The sequence below is a fragment of the Parasteatoda tepidariorum genome, chromosome 7 (assembly GCF_043381705.1).
Source record: "Parasteatoda tepidariorum isolate YZ-2023 chromosome 7, CAS_Ptep_4.0, whole genome shotgun sequence".
NCBI lineage: Eukaryota > Metazoa > Arthropoda > Arachnida > Araneae > Theridiidae > Parasteatoda > Parasteatoda tepidariorum.
This window is the reverse complement of record NC_092210.1, coordinates 38283758-38304307: the sequence shown is the minus strand read 5'-3', so window position 1 is coordinate 38304307 and position 20550 is coordinate 38283758. Positions and strand designations below refer to the sequence as shown.

Genomic DNA, 20550 nt, shown 5'->3' with positions numbered 1-20550 from the left:
GTACGGATTTATTGGTTGCATAATGTACTTACTTACTTATCCTACTTCGTTCCTGGTGGCACATAAGGCAATTGTCTTCGTGCTCCTACTCATTCGGTCTTTTGCACAAGATCTCGCCTTAGACCAGCTCGTCCATCCCGCCTGTCTTCATTCCTCTTCCATCTTTCTTCTACATGTCAGCACGGGTCTCCCTTTTTTTCGTTTGCCTTCTGGTGCCCACGTTAAGGCTTCTGCTAGTGTTCTTGTAGGAGGCATTCTCTATATATGACCTATCAATTTCCATCTTTTTCCTTTTATACTTAGTTCTACCCTAGTTGTTTTAGAGTTATTTCTCGCTTATTTCAATGTTAAATGTTATGGGGTAATTCAGAAATTATATATGAATGCACGAATTATCACAAAAAAACCTTTTAAAAACAAAAAAAATAAAAGCTTTGCATAGTTAATTGGAAAATAAATTTTAATAGACTTGTATTGTATAATTAAGACTTGCATAAGACTCGTACATGTAAGACTTATATAAAAAAAAATACAAATATTTGATTTAAAAAATTCAAATTGAGACAGTTCATAACCTCTTTTAAAACACATCCGTAGTAGGAAAGAGGGAGGAGTACTGAAAACGTAGCTCTAACAAGAAAAGGATGTAATGTAAAGGTAAAAAATAGACAGCTTTTTTTTTTTTCTATTTTATTTAACTTGAAAATTTTGGGAAACAGAAAAGACGAAAATAACATAAAAGAATTATTCACATACGAAAGTTCAATTAATTCATATCTGAGTGGGGGGAAAAAGTAGTGGTAGGAGTGGGACCTAATATGCAAATGATGATGTAATTTTAATTGTATAAAGAAATATTGTTAAATATATCAGGTAAAAGCTGATTTCGAGAAGGCGGACAAAAGCAATTTTGAACAATCTTGAAATGCTTAGAAACGCCTTTCATTGATATTTTCTGGCACTTAGAAGTAAGTTAATTTCTCTTCACAGAAGCCATCTGTGGATATTTTTTTGTCGACAAGTTAATGCTCTTTTGCTGTCTTTAGTAATTGCTCCTATCTTGATTTAATGCTCTTCACAGAAACCATCCTTGTATTTTTTTAAAAAATTAAGCTAATGCTCTTTTATTATTTTTATTAATTGCTCTTATCTCAATTTTTCGCTCTTCACAGAAACCGCCGATGTTTTTTTAAACAGGTTAATGATCTGTTATTATCTTTATTAATTGCTCTTAATTAATTGCTATTCACAGAAACCATCCTCGGAATTTTTTAACAAGTTAATACACTGTTAATTTAGTTATTAATTGCTCTTATCTTGATTATCTTTATTAATTGCCTATCACAGAAATCATCTTTGTGCATTTTTTTATTTAGTTAATGCTCTCTTATTATTTTTATTAATTGCTATTATCTATATTTATAGCTCTTCACAGAAACCACCGTTGATTTTTTTTAACAGGTTAATGATCTGTTAGTACCGATATTAATTGTTGTTAATTTATTGTTCTTTACAGAAACTGTGATGCTTGTAGTGAAAAGTAGAACTTCTTTCGGGCATCTTAGAAAACTTTTTTATGAACCTGAGAGAAAGTTTGATTTTGATTTGTCAATGCTCATAAACGATTCAATGATTGATCATTCACCGAAATGCGATGCAAACTTTATATATAAATATAAATGTCAAAAATTGTCGAATTTCGTTATTCGATTTCCAGTTAACTTGGTAAGTACTAATAAAATTTTTTGTTGTGTAGCTTTTCTTCACTATCCGAACGCTGCAAAACCATCTTTGGATTTGTTTAAAAAGTTGATGCTCTGTTGCTATTTTTATTAACTGCATTGCAAATGAGGGAAATTATCTCCAAACAAACATACGAAGATAAAACAAGAGAGCATAGGTAGAAAATTGCAAAAACACTACACTAAATTAAAGACAACTAAAAATATGCCTACGCGGATCTGATCATTCAAATGTTCCAAAAGCTTGGAAGTGGGCATTTCTCGGCAATTATTAATAAACTCTGCTATAAAGTTTAGTAGACTAGTAAAAATTCCTGCCTATTTCTTTCAGTTCTCATTTGAATGCAAAATCGTAAAAAAATATCGACCAACATTCTTTGAGTTTAACATTAAATTTTATTATGAAGAGCTTGATGAGGATAAAATATTCGAATTTGTTCACTTTAATTATTTAAGTAAGAGCATTTATTCAGAAAAATTACCCGGAAATTGCCAAATACGAATTACTTAATTGCCGTATATTCTAATATGTATTTCAGAAGCTAATTGGGAAATTTTAAATCTGTACAGTTTTGAAATTCATCCTTCAAACTCCTATAACAAACTATAAATTCAAAAAGTGTTTTTTAAAACTTAAATTAGTCTAATATCTTACGCAATCAGTAAATTTCAATAGTTTAAAACTATTATTAATAGAATGCAGTAAAATTTTGTTGGCAAGCAAAACATTTTACGAATGTTAAAGCGAAAAAATTGCCTTTAAGCAAATATTTTTTTTTTGTAAAAGTCACTACTGTAACAATATGGATTATTTTATAAATTTGAAAATAATAAAGAAAATTCATTTTTAAAAATTTTTATTCTAATTTTTTTTACGTTCTCCAATGTTACAGTGTTTTTATGCATTGTCGTTTTAGCTTACAATTTACTTATTGCAAAATTAATTAAATTATAGGTGTGTTTCATGGTGAAAATTGATGTCAATACCTGTCCTGAGCAATGGTATAATATTATGCACATTTTCTTAAAAAGAAAAAAAAATTGCCAACTTAACTTAAAGTTTTAACTCAAAATGGAGTACTTGATTTTACAAACGTTGAAAACTTTTTTGTTAAGAAAGAATATTTTTGTAATATAAAAGCATAAAATTAAGGTTAAAACTAGTAATAAGATTCGATTACAAACCTAAAAAAGGAAGAAAAGAAAAGAAAAAAATTAAGAAAACTTTTTATTTAATTTAGTAATCACAATAGCAATTTCTTTAAAACAATCTTGACTAACGTTTTTATTTTTTGTTATTCTTAAACTTATTTATTCGCTAACAACTAGAAGTTGTAAAAACTCATTATGAACTCAAAACTAAACTCTTGATTTAAAATATTTATAACATTTCGAGCTGTTAATTCAAAATTCCGATTAAAGATAAGATTCTAAGTCGTAATAAGCTTTAACGCTTACAAGACTAATTTTTCTTTTTCTATAAAAAAATATAATAGATCAACATTAATAGATCAAATAAGGTAAAAGTAACAACATTCTGCTAAATAGACTAAACAATTAGACTAAAACGTTATTGTTACTTAAAGAAACAAGTGGATTATGCATTCGCATAAAATTCAAACTTATTTAGCCCATCCATAGGGTATTTTGGGCAGGATATATACGTTTCGGAAATATCTGCAGGAATATATAAGTCTCGGTGGAACATATATATCCAATGGGTTAAAAAATTAAGTTTCAGATTGATGGAAAAACTCATATCCATCTCTAATTGCCAGTTTAAGTAAGAATAAGTCTTCCAATGCATTCGTTGTTAAAAAAAAGGAACAAAAAAAAAAAACAATATTTTCCATTCTCTTTAAAACTTACAAGTTTCATTGAATTTACTCTACTGTAGTAGATATACTCTGATAATTGTCTTTTTCATGTACTTTCTAAAATTATTGACTACAACTGAAATATATAATATTATTTGAGTTGCAACCATCTAAATTTTGATCAACTTTTAATTTATGAATTTATTTTTGCCGCAATAGCAGTGTTAGAAATATTAAGATTCAAATATTACACAATAACTTTTTATTGCATCAATCTTGATTTATTATGCGATTAAAAATGTTGTCTTAAAATATACATTTAAAAACATACGCCACGTATATTTTTGCATATCAAATGATATCATCTGGTTCAAAGTGAATTTATGATACAATAAATATAAAACTTCAAAAAATTTAACATTAAAAGGTATTATGTAAAGAACAATCTTGTTTGTTATGAAAATTCTCGTATTTTGTTTTAAATATAGACTTCTGGAACTCTTGATAAAATGTTTCAATTAAATAACATATTTCTCTCAAAAAACTGCAAGAATTTCAGACATTTAACTAGAAGTAATTTCATCATCATCGTCACTGTAAGCATCAGAATCAGAATTGTTCCAACTGTTCCTTCTTGAATTCGAATCATTCAAAAAACAGTCACTTAAAAGACGAAGACGCCTATAGTTGATACGGTCCATGTCTTCTTCATCTTCAAGGCACTTAACATCCTTTGCTGTTTGATTAAGCTCATGCTGATTTTCAACACTATTCGCTGATTGGTTGTGTTTGGTTTCAGTTTTTGCGTCTGTTGACTCAGACGCGTTATTATTGCTTGCAGTGACGCACGTATCGTCTTCACTCTCTTCTGGTATTGTAGGTATACTTACCGGATTCGAATCCGATACAGAGAATTGGTCTTTAATGCTGGTGGACAGAGACAAACCCTGTTCGTTATTCAAGAAAAATTCTTGATCAATCAGTGTCTCGTTAGAGAAGCAGTAATTGGAACACGATTTCCAATCCCAAATGTTCTGCGTGCAAATCTTGAAGTTCGTAAAGCAATCTGTTGCACGATTACTTTCAATCGTTGAGAGGTCTTTTTCAGAACTCGATTCTGGAAGTGACTCATCCTTCCTTGGAGCCACGTTCCTTTCGTAGATATTATGGATCTTCGAAGTTTTGATGAAAGTGTTCGAATCCAACGAGTATTTTCGATCAGTGTCTTCGCCTGAACTACCCTCTGACGAAGGCCTTGTGATTTTGAGATCCGGAATAGTTCGATTCTCATTTTTGTCTCCATCCTCTGGGGAACTCCCTGAAGATTCCGGCTTGATTCTGCGTCCTTCATCTTGAGAAAATTGCTTGACTACTTTGTTGTTACTGCTGATGGCTCTTAAGCTCTTGACGGGAGAGCTCTCTGTTGATTCTTCAGAGCATTGTGGGGATTCTTCTTCATCGTATTTGGGATAGTGATGAGAAAATAAAAGTTGCTCAAGATCTTTGATGCGGTGTTTGGAATCTTCAACTTCTTTTTCTTTATCAAGTAACTTCGATTGCAAAACTTCACACTGCAACAGAAAAAAAAGATTATTTGTCTTATGTTTATTTTTCTACTGAATGATTTGAAAAGAACGATAGGTTTTTGGAGTCTTATTACTAAACATTTGATTGATCAAATGCTATGAAATTCGGTTGATAGACTTGTGTTTTAACAAAACAATAGTATGCGAAATTTATTTTTATCTCTAAAAATAATGTTAAAAGAACGCTGATTTTTTAATGATAATTAATTATAAAATCAAGTGATCATCATTTCAGAAATCTTTGGATTTCTTTTGCATGCGATAATTTTTTTTTACTATTGGACATTTTTTTTGTTGCAATTTCTTTTCAAATTAGAGAAGTGTTTTCAAAAGTCTTTAATACATTTTTTTTATTTCTGAAAACTTATATTGAACATCTCTATTCACTTATTCACTAATACGCTGATTCAATTCAGTGTGTTCTGACTTTCCAATGAACACTAATTTTCTGATTATCTTATTCTATGGTTCATTGAATCGCTTTCTTTATTCTTCTTCCTCTGTTTTTTTCCAGCAAAACCATTAATATTGCTGGCATTCGTAACAGCGTAAAAGTTTAATATGCGTTGAAATAATTTAACATGAGATAAGCCATTTAAACAAACACGTGGAAAGTATAAAAAATAGCCTGATTTGAAACATGCTTTTGAAAAATGGCTATCATAATATTATAATTTCATAATATTATACAAGCAAAAATATTATGCAATTCATGATATTAATGCTGATTAATTATTCTAAACTGATGTAAAAGAATAAAAAATATAAACTATGAATAGATTGAATTGCAAGAACAAGAGATTATTTGCATACAACTTGATCATAAAGTTAACTGAACTGTTCACAGATTTTTGAAGCTTAAAAATTCCTGATTAAAACGAAAACAATTTAGATAAAAAAAAAGCTAATTCAATTTGCAAAACTTCAGTCACTTCATAGAATATACAAAAATTATTTGAGATATGAAAGGAATAGCTTTAATGCAACTTACCCTTGCAATAAGCTGCCATATTGTTCGTCCAGGAACCTGCATTTTAAAAGAGAACAATTTTAGAAGACTTTTAATTTTTATTAACATAGTTAAAAAGAGAGATACGAATGAAAGACACTTTTATTTTGTGTTTTGAAACTGCTCGGATCAAATTTGAAATATTACCGGCTTAAAATATTTTGTTACCAACCCTATCTGGTTTTGCAATAAAATTTATATGTATTCCTTTTATTATATTAATATTAAAACAAGTATAATTTGTTAACAATTAAATACTGACTGATAAATGATTCTTAAGTAATAGAGCACGCTCTTGGCATATACTATTACGTTATTTCTCTTGTATTCGTTTGTTAGGAGCATTATCATTATTATCAAATACCAGTCGTTAGGCCCTAGGCCATTAGATGACAGGGCCTCTGATATTTTTTCATTTGACTGGAGAAAGCTAATAGTGCAAAGGCAGTCGTTCAAATGTAAATTAGTCATATCCTGGCCAGTCATACTAAGAGAAAATGTAAGGTCAAGATGGGCACGAAGACAATCATGCCCTATTAGATGCCTAAAAGTTGCAGCTGAAGCCACATGCTGTGAGCCAGGAACAATCTGTTGTTTAGAGAAGAATACATTTTAAAGTCTTCCACTTGAAAGATGCAAATTCTAATGTCTCCGTTTCGTAAGTCATTTCCCTAGAGAAAGCATTGGAAATCCTGGAAATTTCCAGTCAAGCAGAATGGAATCCTAAATTCCCAGAAGGTTTCTGGGGAACCTAAGATCCCTACTTGTCTACGAAGTCAGCTTTCTCATTTTCTGCTATGCCACTGTGAATGGGAATCCACTGGAAGGGAAAATTTATTATGAAAATTCTCAAGCAGAGTTCTGCATCTCAAAAAACAATTATCGATGCATCGACCAGGAACATTTGTTCAGTGAAAGAGATACCTTTTGGTTTCAAATTCAATAAGAAATCAAATCATACGATTTTATTTAAACAACTTAAGCATTAATTAATGACAGCACAGTTAAAGAAATAGCGAAAATAACTAGGAAAATAAGTTTGGTTAGATAATTTAATATTGACTATTACGTTTGGAAAAAATATGTACGAAATTCCTAACGCATAAAATATCGAATAGTGATTTATACAGTATAGTGGGTAGCATACTACACTACAAAGCCAATGACACCAGTTTAAATTCTGTTGTCACATGGATGTTTACTTTGATTGTGAGTCTTTCATACAATTTTTAATGTAGATCAGAGAGTAGATTTATTAAAATGCAGGAGCTTATGTCAATATCTAAATTGGGTAGCTAGCTTACTTTGACAGAGTGAAGTTACTGTTGCTTATGTAACTTGAATCTTTTGATTTTTTAGGGATTACTTCACGACTCCATCCGGGTTAAAGAGTGTAGAGGAATTACCAACTTTTTATTGCAAAATTAAATAAGCGTTAATTTTATCACAAACAACGTCGACTAGGGATGAAGTGAGCAAAATGCAACATTCAAGTCCCTGTGCTTTTTTCCCCCTCTTCCCGTTGCTGTCAGATTCTATTCAGTATAGCAATTCAACAGTTTATAAACTGTTCTTTTATTCTCTTTCTTAGCAATGCTGCTTTTTAGTGCAAAAAATTATTCGTTCATTTAATTATTCTAAGTTTTCTATTTAGATAACCGCATTTAAATAGAAAAATAAATAAATAAATGTCAGAAAAGTTCTGAATTTTGGTGCTGTCTAAACACTATATAATCTTTGTAACACTTTCTTGGGCATGTATTTTACCATAATTTTACAGAAATGTTATTCTGTACTCTCGAGCGGTACGCTCATCATTAAATCATGGATTGGCAAAGTTATGTTCAGAGACACATTATGGAAGATAAACCACTCCAGCCAAAAAAACTATAAAAAAAGCAATGCGCCATTGCTACACATCTGGATCTTTCCGCCTTTCCATGCTATTAGCACTATGCTAGTTTTTGCGACATTCTCCCTTCCTTATCTTAGCAATCAAAAACTCATAATGCCTAATTTCTTCATTTGAAACATATTTGAGCTGAATACTCTTCGATGTATATTTTCAAAAGTGTGCATTTTCTAGAAATACCAAAATAAGTTCTATTTTTGTAATGAAAGTAAATGATGAACACATATTTTCTGTAAGAATCATTAAATGTCAGCACCACTTATTATATTCATAAGTTCCATAAAGTTTTTAACTCATTGAAATCAAAAATATCGATACTATTCTTAAATTTTTTAAAAATATATATGTATATAAAGTGGATTACCTTTTCTCCCTTTCATGAAAAAAAGATAAAAACTATTTTAATGATTCGGGAATAGCATAAAGAGCTATTTTTGTACATTTTATTCCTGGAAAGAACAATAAAAAGCTTTTATTTTTATCCTTGTCACTAGATAGCAGCATCATTAAGAGACGGCGAGCTCGTTTTAAATTGTATAGGTATACGTTTTTAAAGGTAAAGTGGTGCCTCTTATTTTCTCCTCTTTGGTTACTTTATAATAATATTGTATACTAATCATCCAATTAATCACTTGAAAATCAATCACGTCTTATTGTTGACCAAAAAACTTTCTAATGAATATATGGAAGCTTTGCATATTTGAAGTTGATCAATTTTTCAGATGTGTCTTCTGTCCAGGGCTAAAGAGAATAATAGAAGGGCTGGTTCACTCCTTTGAAGTAGTTCTCGCCGCGCCAATCCTCCGATTTTCTCTAGTGACGTCACTTTGGCGCAAAGCTAGCACTTTAACTTCAAGAACGGAGCGTTCGGCCTTACTAGCTCTAACTAAAACTAATATTGGAGCATATCTTTTTGCGAGATATTTTAAGACATTTTTTATTTTCTATAATGACTTTCCTCAGTTTTCGCAGTGAATTTACAAGAATTTAAAACGATTATCGAAATGCCAGCTTGCACGATTGCAACTTGAAAAAGTTTGATAGAAAAACAAAAGGAAAAAATGTAATTTTCCGCGTGTTCCCTAAAGTAAATGAACAACTATGTAAAGAATGGATTCCGAAATGACACAGTTAATATAAAACCGCAATACGTTTATTCTGTCGTAAAGAACTTTTATAAAAATTCATTATCTAAATAGAAACCGCCTCGCTACTTCATAAAGAAAGGCAGGTGAAAAGAATTAAAAAATAGATAAAGTCAAAGAAAATTAAAATGTAAGTAAAAAGTATAAATAAAATATATAGTATATAGTTGAAATTCTCCTAATTTCATAACATATTTTTTAATGTAGTTATTCTAAATATTTATGATTTTTTTTAAAAATTATATTCTCTTCAATTTAAATATCTATAAATTATATCATCGTAAATTTAAATGTCTATAAACAATTGTAAAATTTCTAATGTCATTATGAACCTAAATTATTATTTTGTTTCAGTAATTAGCGTTTAAGGTTGATGTTTCCTAATGATTAAGTATGAACAAATTGCTATTAACGACATATTTTAAAATCAGGGATTCTAAATTTAACTTAACTTATCTTTATAAAAGAATATGTAGATAAAAAAAGTGTCGATATATGCCTTCATTTTTCTTAATAGTTAAAGTTAAAACTGAACTTTTTAAAATAAAGTATTTATCGTGTCATTTTCACCAACTAGCAAAACATTTTTATAAGTTTAAAATGGTATTTTTTTAATATAATAACCAAGAAAGTTTTTTTTGAACTATGTTTATGAACGGAAATAATGTGTTAATTACGTAAAGTTTGAAAGCTAATAACCAGAAAAAGTCTAACTTATTTTTACAAAGAGAAAGATTGAAAGTTATCATAATATCTTTGCTTGTGATCTCCGAGATCTGTGGACACAGTGACGTCATGAGGAGGGAAATCGTAGATTCAGCTCTGAGAGCGGAGTGAACTAGCCCTTCTATTCTCTTTAGCCCTGCTTCTGTCAATTAACTGATTAACAGCATTTGTAAATTTTATTTTTGCTAACATAAAAACTCAGTTTTAAAAATTAGAATTATAAAAATTTCTGAGAAAAAAAATACAACGTTAACTACTTAGTCTAACTAATAATTCATAACTTCCAGTTAGAAAGCCTGATCTAAAGTTAAGTAATCTAAAACAAAAGTCAGCAAATATTTCAGATGTGTCTTTGGTCACTCAACTCATTAACAGCATTCTTAAATTCTATTATTATCATAAAAGCTTAGTTTTAAAGGATAGAATTTTCAAACTGTTTTAAGAAAATGACTTTGAAGCAATAGTTCAAAGTTTAGAATCGTAAAATTTATATGCTTAATTTATAATGCAAAAGGAAGACATTTTATAAAATTAAGTAACCTTTCTCTCATAAATAAGACAATTTGTACTGATCTAAATTTTCATTAATAATCTATTAATTTATAGTAAGAATACACTTACTCTGCTGGCATTCTTTAAATCTTCAATCATGGCTTTTATTTCAGAAACTTCCTGTCCTGTAAAAATTATTAGCTTTATGCTTAAGAAAGTTTTGATATAATGTATTCAATTCCTAGTTTTAAAGAAAATAATGTTTTTAAAATTAGAACGTAAATATATAGAAAGTTTTTTCGTGCAATGGTATAACATAGTTAAAATTTCCAGAATAAGAAGATACCGATACCATAAGACATTGTTGAAAAAAGGACACAAATTTAGATTTAAAAAAGGTATGACATAATAATTACAAACATAAACGATTTTAAGTAAGAAATTGTGTTTCGTCGAGAGTTTCCTGCTATTTTTATGATGTTAAATGTTACCATATTCACCAAAATGACTCTCAGGACCTTCCTCACAAGTACAGTTCAATTGGTATTTTTTCCAAATAATAATTTTTTTTACCTTTTTCTTCTTCTTTTGTCACAATTCCACTATCAACTGAATTTTCTTGGGAATTTTTGAGAAGTGTATCTACACTAAATGCTCTCTGAGCCTGAAGATTGGTCTTCATTCTTTAGAGATAAAAAATGAAAATGTCAGTTAAAATACTTAAAAATTCAATTTATCAAAAAAAAATATTTTGCTTTATAAAATTATCTAATTTACCCTACGATAAATACTTAAGAATTTTTGTTACATTTTGAATTCAATTTACAATTATTTAAATTTTTTTCTTCCAAAAATCCTTTTAAAGAATATATTAACTTACCGTTTCGACCGGAGACAATATAAATTCATAAATAAAAATGTATCTGCAAAGATGCAATTTTTTTTTAATTCAAAAATGTTTTTTAGAACTGAAAAGAAAAAATACTTCTTGAAATTGAATCAAATAATATTTATTCAGCTTTAAATTTTTTTCTCCCATTAATATTCAGTTATGTTAGTTAATAATAAGTCAGTTTTTTATATGTAGATGTCATACTATAATTTTTTAATTAACAATAAATTTTATAATTTAATTACAAGTTTGAAATTTTTAAATAATTAAAAATGAACTACTTAACAATAATTTTATTATATTAATTGAAAATAAATATTAATTAACTAGAAATTTGTTAGCATTATTACTTAACAATAAATTTAAATAATTTATAAATTTCAGTTTTTAAAATAAACTGAAAATTAAAGAAAAAAAAACTAGATTAGTTATAGAGTTAAAAAACAGGTGATTTCTTTTGAATTGGAGTCAAACTTAAATATTCATTCATATGCAATATACAGTTAACATGTAATCATTAGTTTCAGATGAAAATTCTGCCGAAGCATGTAAAGAAAATGCTTAAAATAGAAGGAGATTAAAGAAGACAAAGCAAAAAGAATTTAATTGTAGATTTTTAATATGGAAAAGGAGAAAATGGAATTCAAATGGAAATTTCAAATATGGTAAATAATGAATGTATATAGCTTCAAATATAGTAAAATGAAAGAATTGAATTCAAATGGAGATTGTAAATATGATAAATAAAGGATGTATAAGATTTCAAATATGAAAAAATAAAAGAATGGAATTTAAATGAAGCGTTCAAATATGGTAAATAAAGAAATGTGGTGCAAGTTCAGAAAAATAAAATATAAAAATTATTGTTTCTTTTTCAAAGCGATATTTTGGTAAAGATTTACTTCTTAGTGTTTAATTTGTTTTTAAATTAAGAACAAACTGAATTTTTTTCAATAAAACAAAAATTAAAATTGATACAATAGGATGATAGTTTACAAAAAATAAAAATAAATCCTAATGCAGGAATCATTTCCATTCTATAAAAAATCACTTTATTTATTAAATTTAAATTTAAATTAATTTGAAATAGCTCTAAATAAGAAAAATAAATTGAAAAGAATCATAAAATGTCTTAATATTACTGATAAACATAATAAAAGCGATGACAAATAAAATAATTTAATTATATTTTCATACCTTTTCTTAGCATGATCTTCTAGCACAGATTTTGCTTCTGGATATTCTACCAAGGCCTATAGTTGAAAAATCAATTTTCTTAATGAAATTATTACAAAATCCTTTTAAAAAAGTTAGTTATAAACGCATTTCTCAATATTTTTCGTTAAAATTGAATTCTAATGCATCGATTTCAATTCTCATCTGCCTCTTTCTAATAATAAGTTTAGAAAATTATCTAAGAATTCAAACTTAATAATTTAGAATTTAGATCAGAATTATCAGTATCAACTAAATCAGAATTATTTACAATGGAATGAGAGCAGAATATCGCTATATGTTGATTCAGTCGTAGATATTGTATAATAGCTACTGTAAAATAAATAAAATACCCAATTCTTTCATTTGGCCAATGTAGTAGCTTGCTTTCGTATGGCAACTGTACAAGATTACTTACAAAAACATTTAGACCGGAAAGATAACAAGGATTCAGTTGGTTGCCTGCTGAATCACTATAGCGATCCCTTCAAGAGCTGTCCTATTGTTTTTTAAGCTTTTTAAAAACAGCTCTATAATACCCTCCAGGGTAATAATATAGAGACTAACTATTGCCCTCGTTTTTTATCATATTGTAAAGTCCATAAATTAACCAATTTTCCTCACTTTTTTAATATCACTTTTTTAGATCGATGAAGTGTAGAATTAAATTATGTGAAAGACAGAATTGGCAATATTGTGCTCGCAAAAACTCCATCACGCATTCTAGATCTTGACCTTTCACAAAAGTCAAACAAACTGCGAACATTAGAGACGGTTATCAGACAATTAAACCGGTCATTATATTTTTAGCTTCACCATCTTCAAAAGTGATACTACGGATTCTGATAAAGATTTTTAATTTCCGCATTTAAACATTAACTTACAACAGACATTTTTTATTTACTTGTAACCGACATTGAACAACGAACACATTAGTGAGCAAAGACTGGCAATGTTCATTTTTGTAGTCTTGTAATTTTGACACCAATCCAGAAGACAAGGTAACGCCTGGATCAAGCAATGCAACAAACTATCTTTCGTGGGGATTTGTTGATTCAATTAAAATACTTTTGCTGTTAACTAACAAAGGAGGGCCACGAAAACCTTTCACGGTTAGTCAACACACTGGAGATTCTAACACATGATCCGTCCACCACTGAGGATATATCATCGATATATCCTTAGATATATAATTAGTCTGATCACTGTGTGGACATATTTAATGTCCACGCTGTGGTCAGTGCGTGTCATAAGCAGAATTTGTATCGATCATCCATCGGGATTCGACCCTAGATCACTTCATTGAGAGGTGGGCACTCTACTCCCTCAGCAATATATATATATATTGTATATTTTCTTGTGATATGTGTATATTTTCTTGAGTTCATACTGTTTAAGATTGTAAATATGTAAAACTTTAGTATGGTTATTTTCAGACATATTATATATGTAATTATGGTGGCTGGGTGGCGCAGTTGGTTTGTCGTTGGCCTTATGAGCCCAAGTCTGCGGGTTCGATCCCCGGCCCAGACACCGGATTTTCGGAATGCAGAAAATCCTCAGCGGCCATGTCGTATGATTATGCGGTATGTAAAAGATCCCTGGAGTGCCTTATTGGCTCTTGGCATTTCCGGCAAAATTAAATTCCTAGTGCTCTTTGGCATCCAAATAGAGTCTCGGTGCTGCCATCTAGTGTGGCAGAAACTGGACGTCCAAATTAACATGTCCAAAGGTATCTCACCCATAGTGGTGGTCCTGAAAGAGTGGATGCCACCTCTTACGAACGCACTAGGCGTGCTCATTGGCAAGACCGACTGTGCAGCTCATTGGAAGTAAAACAATTTTAAAAAAATAAAAAATATATGCAATTATACTTACCGCCATGAGATCCCGCCTGGAGAGGCATAAAAGTTCTGAATAGCCTATGGAGCGTACGTCAGCCGTTCGTCTACGGAAAAAGGCGCTTAAAAAGGATGGATACAAACAAAGTGAACAAACATAAAGTTTAAAACTACTCTACCCACTACCTCTACGACTAATGATGCACCATCACCAAACTACATACCCAACTGCTTAATGGTTTCACTTTTGCATGCACACACACTTGAAAACTTAACAGCACTTACTTTTACTACGGTAATAAACTTTTAAAATAGCACATACCAACTGTCTTCTTTTTATACCCTAACTATTCCACATATTTGTAGAACAAACAAAATTAAAATGTAAAGTGATTATCAAAATTTTTTTCTAATAAAAAAACTATAGAAAGTAACAGAGAAATATTTATATATCTAAAGAAATTAAAAATTGTACCACTTAAGAAAATTAATGTATTTCTGTAACTCTTAATGTATTTATGTAATTTCTTATGTAAATTTTAATGTTAGTATGAGGGTGAACTAATTTATGCTCCCAGAAAAACTAGGTGAACCATAATATATGGGTAATTTTTGCTTTCATGTGAAAATTTAGTTTAATGTAAGAAATCCATTACAGTTACAGCACATTGAAGCACTTAATGGTATGTTGTTTCGTATTCAACTCGATCCAGTCCTTAGTTAGATCAAGTCCCGAAGACCATTCACCTACAGAAAGTTATGAACCAGTACTAGATTTTCAGAGAGATCGCGGTCTTCTCCATTTCTAAACAGGAGAGCAAATAGTCTGGAGCAGATTGGTGTAAAAAAACCCCGATCGGCCTGTCTAGGGATCAGGGAACTGGCCTTGCATCAGAAAGGTTCTGGTTTCGAATCCTTGGCAAGGCATGAATGTTCTTTCATTCTCCACCTAATGTGCCCTGACAGAGTGGCTAATAAATCTGCCCTTCAGATGCCTGTATGACGAAAGGTCATTCTCCAGGTGGGCAAAAAGATTGGTGTGAATTACACTTGGGGCACATAGGAAGCTCCTTTGTTCTTGCACGTATAAATGTGTTCGAGTATGTCCACTGATGAATCTGGTAATAGTGGTCTGTAATTTTCTATAGCCCTTTGGCACTTTACGGTGTTTATCGGGGGAGCAAAATTTCAAATAATCTGATTTTAATCTGATCTAATCTTCGTCGTAATCAGATTTAATCTTCGTGGTTTGATGTGCCCTTCTGAAACATTTTAATTCTTGCATACGATAATTTGAGCAAATTTAATTAAGTTTTTTAAACAAACTTTTAAATTAAATCTAATTGGGATATTTTTAATTGAGATTCCCATATTTATTATTTGGAAACATTTTATTCACAAAAATTTATAAGACGTAAGAGAAATGTTGTGATGAGAAAAATAATTCGAAAAATTCAAATAAATTTAATTTGAAATAATTTAAAAAATTATTTAAAAAAAGTATTTAAGGAATTATTTAAAAATTATTTGAAAATTTAATTTAAATAAGAATTTAAAAATTCTAAGAAAAATTCAAATTAATTTAATTTGAATGAAAAGCATTATATAAGATAAAAAAAATATTCCATTATATGAATCATAAACTGTAAAATTTTACTGTTCACGGAACTGAAAAGGTTCAATTTTATGTTAATCATATTTCTATTGATTGGAAATAGCATTAAGGTAACATGACCTTCTATTTCAAAGGATATGAAGTAATAGTTAAGTATTTCGGAACAAATCTGTTTATTATTTTCAATAATAGAAGATTTTTTATTTAAATAATATTAGAAAATATTTAACTATCTAGATTCAAATTTTGTGTTTTTATTTTTAGCTTTGAAAAATATATCATATTTTTTTAAGTGATGGACGTGCTTTAAATTAAAAACGAAAACGCTTTTAAAGTTTTTTTTAGTCTTTAAAAGTTTTTTGCGCACTTTTAAATATTATTTAATACTTCAAAACCTAATAAGTTTTTATTAGACATTATTTAGGTATAGAATTTCAGTATTTTGAGAATAATTTTGTACGGAATTTCAACGCAATCCTTACAAATTAATACAAGAATATCTTTATGTTATCCCTGATTTTCTATTACCTTTAAAGACAAAAGTAGCTAATAATTTATAAATTGCTAAGTACATTAAAAATTTTTAACTAAAAATTGTCTAAATAGCTGAAAAAAAGTTTAAAATTTAAAATTAGAAAACAATTTTAAAAATTGATGATATCTGCGCTGAAACACTGTTCTTACTACGAATTCATTTATACCCAGGGGTCTACAAATCATGGATGCTAAGCCTCTACGGCTCTTTAAAACATTGATTACGGAATCCAATATCAGGGTAATTTTCTTTGGAAAATTTAATTCTTTGAGTTTATGACCAATTAATTATCAAAACTGTCAGGATTTTGAATTGTAGTTAAATATGAATAGTTTGAGCAATATATTGATTGAGACATTGATGCTTATTTCTGGGCTACTAAAAACTTAGGCTTTTTAAAAACTTGTCACTGCAATTTTCTGCACTAAAAAGCACGTATTTATATCTATGATGAGCAGAAAAAAATTATAACAATGCAGAAATGTATCGCATTATGTGAAATAAAGTAAATTTCAACTTATTTTTTATGCAGAATGTTATAATAATGTTAGTTTGTGCTTTCACATTTGAAAAAAGTAACATTAAAATAATGGTAACGTTAATCGCATAATTTTAGAAAGGTTTTTCTAAAATTATATATTTTATTATTATTTCTAAAATAATATAATTATGTTTCGGGATGAAATTTTAGCTATTATTGTCTTTGAATATTGAGATAAACAGTTATTTTGTAGGAGTAATTAATAACAAACTAGGTTGGAGAGCAAACGCGATACTTATTTTAATAACAAAAATTGAAGAAATATATTAAGTAAAAATTCTTACGTGAAAGTTATCCTAGTATATGCATCAAAATAGAAAAAAATAATGTATTTATGTCACACTTACATAACTAAGTTTATATATATATATATTTATAAATCTTTAGTTTTTATAATATATAAGAAAGTTGTCGAAATCTTATCACTTTTATCATTGAAATTTTTATGAGCCACAAGTCACTAACAGCTAGACTTGAAATATTTTATTAATAAAATGCAGTTATTCAGCTACTAATATTGTATTATTTTTTGATAATAATATTTGCGCAGCAAGTACTGAAAATTAATTGTTTTAACAAGGCCTGCAAGTGGTGTGATTTAGGAAATTGGTTGCCTCGATTGTAACACTGCTTCCTAAATCGTACCAACCTCAAAAGTATTAAGTATTTATTATTAAGTGAATAAGTAGACTATGTGCAATCCGATACAATTAAATTTTTAATTTGTTAAAATTATAATAATAATATGATAAGCTTATTAAATGTTAATGAATCATGAATTTACGTGCTACAAAGTTCAAACGTAACTTCTATAAGTACTGCTAAGACTAAATCTTCTTAGGAATTAAAGCCAATTTTCTACTTCTTAGGTTTTAGAAGTGGGGAAATTGGTTCGATTGAAGCCTTCAACATGGAAAGTAAAGAAATCTTCAACATAGAAGCATGAGGACAGATCACTCTTTACACCGCAATATTACCTCCGTTCTCTTCAAAGCATGAAAAGTTTTTAAGTGTCCTGGACTCTTCAATACCCATAACCTAACGAAAAGCCTAGCTCCTATGTTCAGTCAAATTATTTTTACGATTTTGAAACTATGCTAGTTGTAAATGGCTCAAAACCGTATAATTTTGTATTCATCGTCTTATAACCATGCTAGTTGCAAATGGTTTCAAGACTGTAAAGAATAAAAATGTGCTTTAGCCAAAATTCTTTTGTTAATCGGAGTGACAGCTGTTGCTGGTTATTTTGCAATGATTTTAGAATGATAATTCTAACAGTGTGGCAAAAACAGTTTAAGTAAAAGCTAAAGTAATATTTTGACGTATTTTTTGCCTGCCTTACTAGATCTTCAGCTAACAAAATATTCGTAAGGAAAATGACAATCAGTTAAAAGGGAAGCAAGACGTTTTCGATGTCGAAAAAATGATTTTTTCAACCATATCGACAAGCTATTTTTTCGTAATATTAAATACATTTTAAAACTTTAAACTTTATATTTATAAACACTACGGGCTATTAATATCAATAAATAACAATAAAAAGGAATTTAAAATGTTTATAAGTTCAATTTTTATAAATATTTGAAAATTTAATGTATATGTAATTTTTTTTTACCAGACATAACTTTCGGTACGCTCGTACAAAAAACAAATCATTGTAAAGTTATGAAAATTTCTATGCTTGTACATATACCTTATTTACACTTAATTAACTATATAAAGTTTATTTTTTTCATTATAATTTTGTTATACAGGGGAAGTTTTTTAAAATTTGAACGAATTTTTGCATTTTTTCAGAAATACTAAATTTATTTTGCTTATACATAATATATTCTGTACATATTATGAAACAAACTATTTCACCTGATTTTTCAAACATATTTACATGAGTGAATGCCAATTTTTTGTTGATTTTTCATGTAAAAAATGTTTTGAGCGTACCGAAAGCTATGTCTGGTAAAAAAAAAATTATATATACATTAAATTTTCAAATATTTATAAAAATTAAATTTATAAACATTTTAAATTCCTTTTTATTGTTATTTATTGATATTAATAGCCCGTAGTGTTTATAAATGTAAAGTTTAAAGTTTTAAAATGCATTTAATATTACTAAAAAATAGCTTGTCGATATGGTTGAAAAAATCATTTTTTCGACATCGAAAACGTTTTGCTTCCCTAAGTTCATAGGCATAAAGATAAATAAGAACAGGGATGAATATGCTACAATAATAGATCAAGTTATAATGAAGTTATTTATGTAAAACATGTATATTAATTTGAACTTATCGGATATAAAATCAATTGAAAGTAAATAAACATCAGAAATGGCACGCAAAGAATATAAGAAAAAAGTAACTTTTCTATGGATTATGTACACTGTAAAAATTCCCTATCAAATTACGTTAAAAAGTATTAGCTCTATGAGTGCCAATACTTTTTACCATAAAAATCCATTGAAAACAAAACAACGACGTGAGCCAAAAGCAGGATTTGTATCGGCAACTCAACGGGATTCGAACCTGGGTTGTCTATAGTGAAGGGACACCTGAGTTACCGCGTCACGTGTATGCTTGGTTGACTTCATTTTGTTTAGATTTGTAAACAAAATAAAGAAATGAAAGGAAAATTCTGATATACCATAATTTTTACAATAATATTTCTGTAAAATCACAATATTACTGTAATTAAATAAGCATTATGTAAAAATTACGGTAGAAAATTTTACGGTAAAACTGGATTTTACGGAAGCTGCACTCAGGCTGCAAGTACTTTTTCCGTAATTTGATCAGGAATTTTAGACAATGTAGAATTAGCAAATAAGAATTTTGTCGAACACTTTTTCTTTTCAGTAAGATTTAGCCGTTTTAGTTAATAAATTTTAGGCAGTAAAACTTCTACATCAAGATTGCATTATTTATTTAACAATATGTTGAATAAACTGCTATTTTATAAACTTATACTTTTATTTCTGCTTTAAACATTTACAATGAAGCGTTTAAAAACTATTTTGTTTGGCTCCTAAATATCTAAATTAGTAACTACAATCATGAAAAACTTTCAACTTAATATGTTCATATAGAGAATAAATTTAGTGTATAAATTTCAATTTCAATTATAAAAAAGTAATAGCTTATTATTAAAATTCATTTGCGAACAGGGTAGTGCTTACACTTAGCGTTTGTGAAAAAAATAACAAATAAAATTTAACAAAATTATTACTATTTACAAAATAATGAAGCCCTTTTTTAATTATAATATATTTGTAAAATACCTGTTTTGAACTCCTTCTAATCGAAGTAAACTTATTTCTCCAAAATAATTCCCTTCACTTAAAACAGCGACAACCATTGGTTTGGCTGAAGTTGAATTATTCACTATTACCTGAAAAACAACTTTTGATCAAGATATAAAAGGAGAAAAAATTATTTTTAAAGCATTGTGTAAACATTAATATATATATATATATATATATATATATA

General features: G+C 28.6%; 1 protein-coding gene across 4 annotated transcripts in view; it reads right to left on the bottom strand.

Moving 5' to 3' along the window:
- Positions 1-3818: 3818 nt before the first annotated feature.
- Positions 3819-20550, bottom strand: part of LOC107455636 (cyclic nucleotide-gated channel rod photoreceptor subunit alpha) — a 70956-nt gene continuing 54224 nt past the window's right edge. For 2 of the 4 annotated variants that reach the window (XM_071183297.1, XM_016073271.3), the window contains 7 exons: positions 20343-20452; positions 14415-14499; positions 12519-12574; positions 11003-11112; positions 10559-10614; positions 6137-6172; positions 3819-5130 (listed from right to left, as the gene is read on the bottom strand). In XM_071183297.1, the coding sequence (XP_071039398.1) occupies positions 4123-5130; positions 6137-6172; positions 10559-10614; positions 11003-11112; positions 12519-12574; positions 14415-14499; positions 20343-20452 (1461 nt within the window). In that variant the 3' untranslated portion in view covers positions 3819-4122. The remainder of the gene's footprint in view (positions 5131-6136; positions 6173-10558; positions 10615-11002; positions 11113-12518; positions 12575-14414; positions 14500-20342; positions 20453-20550) is intronic. The other 2 variants (XM_016073272.3, XM_071183298.1) reach the window with 1 other exon arrangement.